Below are 13,134 nucleotides of genomic sequence, written 5' to 3'. Positions count from 1 at the left end.
TGTTTAGACTCAGCCCCCCCCCCCCGAATTAATAGAAAGTATTTATTTTCTTATTCGTCAAATGGCTGGGAGATGATTTCTTATTCTTTAAATGACCCATCAAATGTCTTGTAACTTTAGTACCTATATTTTTATGCCAAGTGTTTCTCAAGTTCATCCAACTGTTTGAGTCTTTTTTCCCCCCAGAAAGAATGATAGACTGTGTGCATGACTTTCTGTGGTTCGTATTTGTTTTCAAGCCACATCAGCCACTTGAATGCAGTTAAACTAAGTCCCTGAATAGTTTTTAAAGCCAGGTTAGAATTACAGCTAGTACCTTTTTAGAAGTGTTTTACTGAATTCCTGTAGGTACTCTTAAATCTTAGAAATTTGGGTAGTGAATCTTTATCAGCAGTTAGATTACATTGAATCAAATATCAGGCTATTTTCATCCAGATTTTTATATAATTTCAACATTCTTGTGCACAAATAGCAGTCGTTCACTGAAACTGAGGTATGTTTGAAAGGAGAGGCCATAAGACAGTAAGGAAGCTTTAATTAAAAAAAAATAGTAGATATCTGTGCATATCAGCTTTATTACTTTAGGTCTTAGGTATTTGTTAAGTACTTACAGAAAAGCAAAAGAAAACAACAGGATTTGAATCTGAATCTTAAAGAGTTGGTAAAGTTTCCATATTCTGCTTTGAGAACTATATCTGTTTTCTTGTGTGTGCATAAAAGAACTTTCTTTTCAGAGCACCTGCTGTATTTTCTTAATATGATTTAATATCAGAAATTCAAAATATATGTAGCCATAATTTTTCTCATTTAACACAAAAATTTATTAATCTCTGTGTGTTTATTTTTCTCTTTTAAAGCCTAAGGATAGAATTATATCTTCCACACCTCAGCTATGATTTTTCCCCCCCTTTGTCTTTGATTACTCAGTAAGAATTACACACAAAGGAACAGAAAATCAATATTACTCCAGCTTATTTTCAAAATTGAATGTTGCAGTGCTTTAATATCAGAGATGGTGTAGCAGAGTCTTAGCTGGATAGGTTGCATTTGATTTAGTCTTAGATTCCCTGTAGGATGGATGGATGTTCTCTCTATCAACAATTAACTGTAAACAAAATTTCTTATCATTCAGTTTTCATTCCAAGAAGTAGTATGTGAAATAGAGAAGAAAATTGCCAAGTGGTTGCGGGTGAATATGCTTCTAAATCCTTTTATTCATGACTTTAAACCAGTTTGTCAGCATGAACCATCCTCTGTGCTTTTTTTAAAAAAAAAGTTAAAATTACAGAAACAACAGGCAGCTCAGTAATGCATGTATTTTTACAGAAACCTTGTGTATTTCTAACCCCGTTGAGATGAGAGCAATAATAGTGAAGAACAGACATTCTCAGCAAGTTTCAAATGACCCAACTGCAGTGAAAGGGTCCCTGACTTCATCTCCTTCCTTTTCAGAGGTGCAGAGACGGAGGCCTTCTTTGTCTCCATCTTGAGGATTTAGGGTTTTGTGGGTTTTGTGTTTGTTTTCCGAGTGTTCCTCTCTATTTTAATGTAACATTCAAGGCAAACCTGGTTTATTTGTGCCTCATTCTGATTCATTTCTATTTTTAAAAATGTACTATTGAAGTTACTCTCAACGCCCACTCCTAGCACAGATTAAGTTCTGCTTGTCTGGTCTGTGTATTATATACACAAGATTCGTTTCCTTAAAGCAGTGTCCACAAGTTAAATTAATTCCTATGACAATTTTCTGCTATTGAAGTAGATGAAAAAGACATGTGGTACTTATCTATGGTTTCAATAGGAATGTGTATTGAAAGTAGTCATCCATGAATAGTTATCAGAAATTTATACATGCTATTAGACTCAAAGATAGAAAAATTAAGTGCTACAAAGCACAATTTGCAAAAAAATTGCTTTTTTTAATGGTCTAATGCAAAGTGATAGGGTTTGTGTTTTGTTTCCAAGTTCTTGCAGTTTATAAAGACCTAGCTGTTTAACATTTTATTCCTTGCTTAGAAAAACTGTAGCAAATAGTCTTAATTTTTTTAAAAACCAGGTAAACTTGTAGACTTGTCACATAGTGTATATGTCTATCTTAAGGAATTACAGTGGGTGCCCACATCTGCCTTATGAAATGTTCCCCAGTATGGCCGCTCTAATCTTGTTTGGGCATCGTGGAAGATACCATCCCTCCCCTGCCTTTAATGGTTCTGGAGCCACAGTGTGCTTGGCAGTTTAGCAAAGCTTACAAGTCAGCTGAGTCTGTGATCTGACTCTGCTCTGACTGGGAGCAATTTGAGTACACCATTTGTTTTCTTTCCTAAATATCACAAAAGTTTTATTTTCTATTCACTAGGACTTCCCCTACCCCACCCCCACCCCCAATTGCCTTGGGCTGAAGGTTTAGCAATTTTTCTAACATCTATGCTTCCAAAATATAAGAAAGGTCATGGCCTTATCACTGATTGCAGTGGATAACATTGTGGTCTCTCCAGTTAAAACTGTGACCTTGTGGAGGGAGGGGAAATGTCCCTATTGGTGACTGCTTTCTTCACTTTTGGGAGCTTTGAAGTGTTCTGTAGCTGATAGAAATGTGGAGGGGGTTAAGGAGTGGCAGCTGGCTGGCAGCGACAGATTAAAATATTTCTGACCCACAAAAGTAACCAAATGCCCATATTTCTTCATTTAACATAATTAATACCTTGTATTTCCATTGACTTTGATAAAGTGGCCTTCATCCTCCCACCCCTCCCCCCTCCCCCTAGCCGCTGTCCCTTCTCTCTGTCAAGTTTGAGAAGACTGGAGGAGATCTAGAGTTAAAATACTCTGCAGATGATGAAGGATTGCATGTCTTGTTAAAAAAACAACAAAACACCCTAACATCAAAAGTCTCAATTAGCTTGCTGCCTAGCAGGAAGCTTATAACCACATTCAAATAGAAAAGTTACTTCATTTTTAGCATACCGTATTTCACCAGCGAAGGTTGCAATCTAAAAGCAATATGAAGCATTTTGGTTTAGGGGCCAAGTAAATACATATTTTCTTACAAAAGTATAATTAGAGGAAATCTATGAAAAAAGTGTTGTGTATTTCTTACTCAGTATTGTGAAAGATTCTAGCTGCATTTGGAATGCAGAGCAAGCCTGGGATGCATTTTGGTCATGTTACAAGGTCTACTTGTTGCATTAATTTAAAGCAGTTGTTCTTATTTCATTATCACAGAGCACAGTGTTTTTCAGTTTATCCTTTAAAAGAAGGAGATGGTGCCACAGAATGTGCCTCTGGGTTTGATGATGATTTTATTTGATCATGTGATTATTTCCATGTCTCTCCCACCCTCCCTTGGATTTTGCACCTCAGTGTACACGTGTCTGTCTGAATGGAAAAGACAGGGGATGTCATTATTTTACACAATCTTTTAATGGCTGAGCAGGCCATCTGGAAAAGTGATGTCAGCTGAGGACAAGGGTGGTTGTCAGGTGAGCGTCCATTCCCAAATCAAGTTTCACGGTGCCTCCCTCTCTGTCTTGTTGGGTGAATGCAGTCTCCTCTGCTGATAATTTAATGAGTAGTTTGTGTAGGAGAAACATTCAAATGTCCCCACTGGTGTTCACACAGAAGAATTGCTGAACAAAGATGAGTACTGCTGATCTGTATGGTGAATAGATTTCAGGTATACCTCTTTCTCCTGGGGGGGGGGGGAGCACATATTTAATGTCATTAGGAAACTGGATTCCTTTTATTTAAAAAAATCCTAAATTTTTGGTTAATAAACATGAATGGAAAGCTGATGTACATCTACAGACTGGTTGTAAATTTGGATGATAGAATAGAAATTTTGCACTGTATATGGATGATATCACTACCACAGATGAAACGAGTATATGCTGGTTCCACACCTTTTTCCCCCCCATCTTCCCTTAAATAGAAATTGGAAAATATCCCAGTAAACGAACAGTGTGTGTGGAGCCGTTGTTCTCACAAGTATACCACTCAAATAAGGGGAAGCTGACTAAGATTCTGATTCCTTGTGGGGGAGGGGGGCCTGAGGTAGTTTTGAGAATCTTTTTTCACAGGAGAGGAAGCTCTTGAAATGGAATTGGTAGAATTCTGTTGTGTTTCCTTTTCCCCTCAACATACAGATAATCCATATGAATTTGACTCCACAGGAAAAAAAATGTTCTCCCCTCATGTTATGGCTGTAGAGAAAGGACAGATAGAACTACCGTATTTTATCTGGAGATGTCCTGCCAAAATGTATTATTGCCTTTGTCCATGTGAGTATGAAATACAGCAGTAAGTCAGACCACGATGATCCCAGGAATAAACCTGGCTGGTATGGTTCACTGATTTTTTTTTGACTCTGCATTTATTTTAGCAGACGTCTCTGATAGCATTTTGCCATTTTCAGCTTTTTGTTGTTTAAAACAGAAATAATAAGTAAACCGGTTCAGGGATACATTTCTGCCTTTGAAATGGATTCTGTGTCACATTGCCCTCCTTGGGGAGGAGTTCCCATCCCTAGCCAAGGCTGGAACCTGAGGAACTGCTCCAGTGGAATATGAGAAAGAAGGCAGTGTTCTGTACTTACTTTCCATCACTGTCTTACTATTTGGCACTTTTTACGAAGAATAGCCTGGTTTCAGAACTTTTCCTAGTATTTCTAGTCCTCTTTAGATGACTAGAAAATATATTTTTACATAGATACATCTGCTGCTTGTGAAGATAGTTCTTTTCTCTCATTGTTACTTTGGAAAGGATAAGAACAATGTATTTTCTGTTTCAGATTTTTACTAAGCACCTCTTGTGTGATTCAGTGAGTATCTAGAAGGGGTTTAGAGAGGGCTAGTGAGTGGCATGGTCTTACAGGGAATTGCACTACTGACCCAAAGGCTGTGCCTTTCTGATAATTCAAATCTCCTGTCATCTCCATAGAAGAAAAATGGGCAACCTCATCCTTTGTCACTTCCAGTCTCTGAAACTCAGTGGAGGTTCAACAGCATTCTCTTTTGAGAATGACTTTATGAGAGAAGGCTATGGTGTTTCCATTATGTAAGTATAAGCACTGTGGCACACGTAATCAAGGTTATTCACAGAAATAGTTTTCTATCTATACTAAAATTCAAGAAATCAGTACTACTTCATTCCCCTTTGGTGGAATTACCCCATTTTATTTCACATTTCCATGACCAAGATATTCTGGTTTGAAGGTGTAAGTTAAAAGTTTCATTCCAGAGTCCTTTCTGGAATATGGGCAAAAATGTAATAAGTCTATTAATATAAATGAGCAAAGGGGGGGACCAAACTACCATCAAAATTCAAGTAAACCAAGGATTTAATGGAATTTACCCTATTATCATGTTCTTTAAAAAATTTTTTTGAAGATGTAAGCTTCATACCATGAAATAATAAGTCTAGTAATTCTGAAAATGGACAGAGTATTGAGCTGTTTTCTGGATCAGTAATTGAAAACTGAATTATTTTAAGCTTTTGTTATTAAGCACACTATCATTTTCTAGTTCATTGTAAGTTACTTAAAAAAAAAACACAAAACAAAACCCAAAACAAACACAAAGAAAAACAAAAACACACCCCCCCCCCAAACCTCAAGCTCACCACTGAGTTATCTAGGTGGTTCTGATTCATAGTGACCTTCCACTGGGTTTTCAAGACTGTGTGTCTTAATGGGAGGACACTGCCTGCCTTTGTCCCTTTGAGCTGCTGCTGGATTTGAAACCCTGGAGCTACTTACATTTCGTTAGTAAGAATGTTCTGTTGTTTTCTGGTTGGACCTCTTTCCTAGTCTTATCTAGGAAAGCAGGGAGCTCTAGTGATCTCATAAGAGCCTGTGCTGCAATACTAAAGGCACATGGTTCAAATCCACCAGCTTCTCTGCTGAGGAAAGATGGGAAGTCTCTTCCCATGCAGTTTACTGCCTTTGAAAAACCTTTGGAGGGCCAGCTATGGCTCATTTCTGACTTTGACAGCACACAACAACAATATGGAAAAGTAGAACTCAACCAAGGTCACTCAGGAGTTGCCTGCCAAAACAGCAGAGTGCTGAGCAGGCCTGCCTGATACGGGGCATGCAATGGCAGTTTCTAGAGCTCATAGCCTTACTGGCTTCAATGCCCTTGCCTCACTTCATAGTTTCTTCACTTACCTAGTATGTTTCAATGCCTAGAGCACTTAGAGACTTTTTCTCCTAAATGGAGCTCTGGGAACAAAAGGAATAAAAACACCCAGAAAGTTGGGTCCTCTTAGTTCAGTTTGATTTTGGGCTTGTCCACACATACTTTCAAAAGTGTTATGCACTCTGCATCCATTTATATGATCCAAATAGAATATTATTAATTGACAGTCTTAGGTGCTCTTTTAAAAACTCTTTTTAAAAACTAGCAGTAGCAAGTTTGTTGTTTGTTTGTTATTTTTAAATTTTATAGAAGAGCAGTGTTTCCGAAAGAGAAAACCACCATAGCTACCAAGTGGTAGAAATGGTGTGAAAGCCTTCCTATGTGACACTTCAGTTATTTAAGATGACAGTGACAGTAGCAAAAGTGCCTAATTGCAGGTTTTTAACTGAGCAGAGGAAATAGTCTGATAGTAAATTTCTTCTCATTAGTTGTTTACTCATCTCCTGTCTGTCCTATAACAAAGCAACGTCTTTCCCAAGGTGACTTTAGCAGATTCTCAAAATGCAGATGCTTTGAATTCTGTAATGATGCATCTTTGTCTTCTGAAGTGGCTTACATAGGTCCACTTTCACATTGTTTTCTTCTAATGATTTAAAATGCTAACTTACACTTCCTCAAGCATTTTCTTAGATGCATTCATTTTGTTAAACTGAATGTTGAAAGTTTTCTGTGTTCCTTAGTTCATGAGGTATGTTGTTCTTTTCTCTGTTTAAAGAATTTTAATTGGGAAAGCCTGAGGTGTAAATACGTTTGGATAACTTCAAAAATGCAAAAATATCACGCGACAATTTTTTTTACTTTTTTTTCTATCCTCAATTTTTTAATTGATTTTTTTATTATTAATTTCAGTGAACATGTACAGAGATTTTGGAATTCCATTCATTCATTGTTGCCCTTTTCTCCCGACCCACTCACCCCAACCCCCACCCCCAGTTCGCTCCTCTCCTTGAAAAGCAAAAGAAAAACTCCTTCATTGGTACACAATCCCCACTCCCACCCCAAGTATACTCCACTCTGCAACCCTCATTCTGGACTCTTATGAAAATCATAATGCCCTAAAAATGTTAATTTTAAACTATTCTCTCCCTCATCGGCTTCAATGCAGTAAACAAAATTTATCCAATTTTTCTCAGTCTTACCCCCACCCCAATGTCAGCCTCATTCTACAACAGTGGCACCATATAATATTTGTCCCTTTGTGACTGAGATATTTCACTCAGCATAATGTCCTCCAGAGTCACCCATTTTGAATAATACTGCATGAGTTCCTTGTTTTTCAAAGCAGCGTAGTATTCCATTGTGTGAATATACCACAACTTCTCTATCCATTCGTTTGTTGATGGGCACTTAAGGTTGTTTCCAACTCCTTGCTATTGTGAACAAAGCCACAATAAACATGGGTGTGCATGTATCTGCTTGGATGTCATTTATGGTCTCTTTAGGGTATATTCCCAGTAATGGAATTGCTGGGTCAAAAGGTATCTCTGTTTGCAACTTTTTGAGAAAGCGCCACACTGCCTTCCACAGTGGTTGCACCATTTTACATTCCCACCAACAGTGAATAAGGGTTCCAGTCTCTCCACAACCTCGCCAGCATTTGTTGCTAGCTGTTCTGTTAAATTTTGCTATTCTCGGCTGCCTGTGGTTGCGAGCGTTATGGCTTCAAGGTTATTTCGTCGAACTGGAGCATTGGCCGCTCAGGCCTTGAGGGCCCGCAGTCCCAATGGCGTCGCCGTCGTGCGCTCGATGGCGTCTGGAGGTGGTGTGCCTACCGAGGGTGATCAGGCGACAGGGTTGGAGCGGGAGGTCATGATGGCTGCTGGGAAAGGCCAGGATCCATACAATATGCTTGCTCCAAAGGCAGCTGCAGGCACTAAGGAAGATCCTCATTTAGTTCCCTCCATCAACAATAAGCGAACAGTAGGCTGCATCTGTGAAGAAGACAGCAATGTTGTGATCTGGTTTTGGCTACACAAAGGCGATGCACAGCGATGCCCTAACTGTGGGACCCATTACAAGCTGGTGCCCCACCAGTTAGCTCACTGAGTGGGCCCCTAATTGTGCTCATGCTCCCACTGACGTGGTCTAAATGTGCTGGAATGTTTCCTTCTTTCTAATAAAGACTAGCCACTGCTTTGGCTCCTTCTCCCATAAAAAAAAAAATTTGCTATTCTTACTGGGGTGAGATGATATCTCATAGTTGTCTTGATTTGCATCTCCCTCAGGGCTAGGGATTTTGAACACTTATTTGTGTGCTTGTTGAAATTTTTTAATTGATTTTTAATGACAATTTTACAGAGAATTTGGATTTCTATTCATTCATTATTGCACCTTTCTCCATGCCCACCCCTCCCCCCAATTCGCTTTCCTCTTTAAAAAGTAAAAGAAATAATTCTTTCATTGTTATACAGTCCTTCCCCCCAAGTCAACCCCACTATGCTACCTTCGTTCTGGACTCCTGTCATAACTGTCATTATCCCTTTTAAACAGTTCTCTCCCTCATATATTTCAATGCAGTATACATTATTTATCCCCTCTTTCTCAGTCTTCCCCCAACCTTTATGTCAGTCCTTTTTTGTAACAGTGGCATTATGATGTATTTTTTTTTGTGACTGAGATATTTCACTCAGCATAATGTCCTTCAGGGTCACCCACTTTGTGTAGTATTTCATTAGTTCCTTTTTTTCAATGCTGCATAGTATTTCATTGTGTGAGTATACCAGAGCTTTTCTATCCATTCATTTGTTGAGGGGCACTTGGGTTGTCTCCAACTCTTTCGTATTGTGAACAAAGCCGAAATAAACATGGGTGTGAATGTATTTGCATAGCAGTTATGGTTTGTTTAGGGTATATTCCCAGTAGTGAAATTGCTGGGTCAAATGGTATTTCTATTTGCAACTTTTTGAGAAAGCACCATACAGCCCTCCATAGCTATTGCACCATTTTATACTCTCACCAACAGTGAATAAGGGTTCCAGTTTCACCATCACCTCACCAGCATTTGTGATTTGCTGTTCTGTTAAATTAATTACAGAATTAGTGATACAGATGCTGAATACATCAAGAGAAAGTAAAGTCATAGTCGTAGAATTATAGCACTGTTTTTTTGTTTTTTTATTCAATAATTTCTTTTCTACATTATGACAGCAATAGGAGTAAATACACAAGATCTTATTAATAAAACAAAAAAGAAAAACAGAAGCAACAAATGAAGACCATACTGCCCATGATGCATCAGCCACATGGTCAGAAACCCCATTTCTAAGGAACAGTTGCTGGTGTCATGGAGTTTTATTGCATTCATCAAGGAAAAGATAGATGATTAGAATAAAAATGATGCATCAGGCCCCAGATGGGAACATATTATAGGGGCTCTAATCCCTAATTGGGAATTCCTCATTTCCTCCTTTGGAGTAGAAGATGAGAGAAGTGAGGCTTCTCTCCTTAATGACTTCTTATAAGACAGTTCAGTCAGATACAAAGCATAGTAGCTTTATATCTCTCCAGGCCTGGTGCCCATCTTTACTTTGAAACCTCAGGTGAAATGGAAGATAGCAAGAGGGATGGCAGACAGCAAGAATGGCTGCCTTAGCCTCAAAGACACTGGGGAGGGAGAGAATTGTAGCACTGTTAGAATCCTTATCTAGTTCATCCAGTTTAAAAGGTGAAGCTCAGAATTATATTCAGTCTTAGACAGTAATTTTTTTGCCTGAATTGTACTACCTCCCCAACCCATTGACACTTAGATTAAAAAAAATAATAAAATCTCACTACAAGGATTTTGAATGTCTGACCTGATCTAGCAGTTTCTCTTGGACGACATGCAGTACCTTTGTCTACCTGTACAAAGGGTGTCCCCAGTCTCAAGTTATTTAGTCTGATGAAGTAGACCTATATACAGCTCAGTAGACTTAAGTGTTGCCTTAATACTTTAAATACCATGCTTTAGGAGCCCAAAGGTGGGAGAATACCTACTGTTTTATGGAAATAAGTACATATAGTAATAGTCATGTTTAAACTGGTAGCTGGTGGTGGCTGAAACATATCCTGGGTAAAGGAACATGCTGTGATCTCCTTTCTGGTTTTTGATGCACCTGTTGTTCATCATGTAATCTTTGCGTATGGGTCCCTTTTCTGTTTTTACATTCTACTATTTTTAGTATTTGGCACTTGATTACCACTCTGTTAAATGAGTATTTGTTTTTTGTAATTTAAAAAAAAAACCCCTAAATTATACAAAAGCAATTATTAGAGTGAGTTTGAATCATTACATTAGATAAGATTTTCCTAATTCCTCACCTTATTCAGACACTTGTCTCTGCTACTTCTTCCTGTCGAAGTCTAACATTCCAGAGTGACTTTCCTCAGTAATTTAATTAGCCCACAAGTTTGAGGTTTAATGATGGATCAGAAAAGGTATAATATGCTTGAAAGATCAAGGCAGCAAATTGATTACTTGTGTAGCAAAGGTTGGTAAATTTGGAAGAGGGAGCAAGTACTGCCCTGTGCTGCCGGATTTGAGCCAGTGATCAAGGTCAGCCTCAGTTCATTAACTTCTCCTTAGGGCTCATAGTCATGCTAAGACATAACTGTTTATACCCTATGTTATCGTTACAGTATAGTGCTATTTTGGAGTGACTTAAGTTTACTTCAGTGATGTCCTAGGATGTAATAGAAGTTGGTATGGAAGATCTAGAATAGAGTAAGCTGATGTTGTCCATCTTGCCTAATTCCCTGATGGCTATCAAAGGGAAATCTTACCTCTCAAGGTGTAAGTGTGGATAAATTCTACCACCTGTGGTAAGATTAGGCAGGGGCCTGTTCTACCTTCATCGTCAAATGGTGATCTGTTTTGAGGCAGGATAGGTAGAAATTCTCATTGTACTTTAAGCACATTATAAAGAGTGGAGATGTATTTTATGCTAATTTTTAAAGCCTCAAAGTAAAGAAATACCTTAAAAATTCTAATTCAAATTTCATTAATGTTTTAAGGAGTTCCATAAAGTGTTTTGACCATGTTACTAATAAGCTTACTTTTAAATGATTCTTAAAGTATTTCACTTAAAGCAAAATGATTAACCACTGTAAGCTTAGTGTGTTTTGGAGTGCTGGGATGAAGAAAGCATAATCTGTTTTAGCATTTTCCAGATAGATCATTTAAATTTGTTCTGAGATAGTTTCTTTTTATTTAAAAAACTCCTCAGTTTAGAAACACTTCAACACTAAAGTCCATAAACATAAATTCATAAACTTGACCATACATTTTCAATTGATAAGTAGAATAGCAGATAATAATGAAATAGGTTCTTTTCCAATTTTAGAATACCAGTGGACTATTTTTACTTATGTTACTTAAACTTTTGTTTCTTCCAATATCTGTTTCTATTTTTCTAAATGTAAAACAGTATACATTTTGTAAACACTATATGGATACTCCAAAGAATTTTACAAGGCTTTCAGGAAATGGAGCAGTTTTATTCTTTCCTATTATCTATTATTAGTTAAAATCAACTTGATGACAATGAGTTTATTTTGTGTGCTTTTAAGTAAATGCTTGCAGCCAAAAGTCCTGTCATTTTACTGTTTTAGTAATCAAATCCTCAAGGATTTGTAGTTCTGCTTCCAGGCGCTATAGAATGAGAGACTTAATATTCAGCCTAAAAATAACTTCTAAAAAACCTAGACAGTTAAATGATACAATGAGTTTAAGTATTGAGCTTCGTACAATGAAGGACAGTGATGAAACCTGAGAGACGTGAAACAAATGAAGTGAGCACTACAGTTGTCTCAATTCTTTGCCAGTATAGAACATTACCTGTTGTTGTTCAACACCATCACCTTGAGTCTAACTCACAGCAGTCGTAGGTACAAAAGATGGAAACCTTGTTTGATCTTGCACAACCCTTACAAGCTCTGCTGTGATTAAGCACCTTGTTGTGGTCACTGGTTCTGCCCATCTCCTTAAGGGTCTTCCTCTCTTTTGTTGACCTTCCGTATTTCCAAGCATGATGTCCTTTTTTCAAAGACCAACCCATTCTGAAGAGGACTTGAAGTACTTACTGGTGGAGAGCAAAGAAAACAGCCTTCGGTATCAGCTACAACAACACAGACCTCAAAAACCCTCACAATTGGACCATTAAACAGCATCATTAAAATGGAGGAGAGTATATTGTATAGGAAGGAGAAACTCAGGTGGACCACAGCAGTCATCTTGAGTTGAAGAGGAGCTGCGAGGATGGGGAAGCCAGTGTGTCTAAAGTTTAGAGTATGTATAGTACCAGAAAGGAAAGAGCCCTTCAGAGATCTACAGTAGATATTTATTCCTCAAGTCTTCAGCAGAGTACTGATGAGCACATATGTGTGAGAAAACTCCTCAAAGCTCAGAAGAAAACTCAAACTCAATTGCTTTTGAGTCAGGACCTACTCTTAACTGACCCTCTAGCAAATTTGCAGAGGCTGTCAATTTCACAGGAAGAGATTGCCCATCTTTATCCCTCATAGCCACTGATAGATTCAACCATCAGAGAAGCACTATCTTGGGGTTAGTCGTTTAACTCCCTATGAACTACACCAACTACATCAAGTTCAGGAAAGAACAACCTAACATGATTAGAGGAAATGTCCACTAGATTTCACACAAGATTGGCAATAGTTCCTGTTCTTACCAATCTCAGTGGAAAGACCCTCTTACTCACAGGGAAATGAGTATAATACTCAGAAGGTTTGTCTCAAGAATGGAACAAAATGATTTTATACTAAACTCCACTTCGTTGCCATCCCACAGTCACTTGTGGTTGCTGTAAGGCTGAACACTGTGACACGGATGTGTCAAATGTGTTAATGGTTGGCTACCCAATGTGGACAGAGAATGGGGTGGAGCTCCCCGATTAAAACAAGCTTGCCTCTGGAAACCCTATGAACCTGGAGAGAGGATGAAAGG

The 13,134-nt window shown here is 38.1% G+C and overlaps 1 protein-coding gene across 1 annotated transcript; it reads left to right on the top strand.

Moving 5' to 3' along the window:
- The first annotated feature begins 7,850 nt into the window (after positions 1-7,850).
- Positions 7,851-8,240, top strand: LOC102862382 (cytochrome c oxidase subunit 5B, mitochondrial-like). Its single transcript, XM_006899454.1, has one exon. It carries the CDS (start codon positions 7,851-7,853, stop codon positions 8,238-8,240), a length of 390 nt encoding a protein of 129 aa, XP_006899516.1.
- Positions 8,241-13,134: the final 4,894 nt, after the last annotated feature.

This window comes from Elephantulus edwardii, unplaced genomic scaffold, assembly GCF_000299155.1.
Source record: "Elephantulus edwardii isolate Elephantulus edwardi_28Jun2011 unplaced genomic scaffold, EleEdw1.0 scaffold00257, whole genome shotgun sequence".
NCBI classification, from domain to species: Eukaryota; Metazoa; Chordata; class Mammalia; order Macroscelidea; family Macroscelididae; genus Elephantulus; species Elephantulus edwardii.
Note: the sequence above shows the minus strand (reverse complement) of the source record. Positions and strands in the feature narration are given on the sequence as shown.

Excerpts from the sequence above, each read along its gene's own strand:
- LOC102862382 (XM_006899454.1), top strand. The coding sequence starts at position 7,851 with ATGGCTTCAAGGTTATTTCGTCGAACTGGAGCATTGGCCGCTCAGGCC.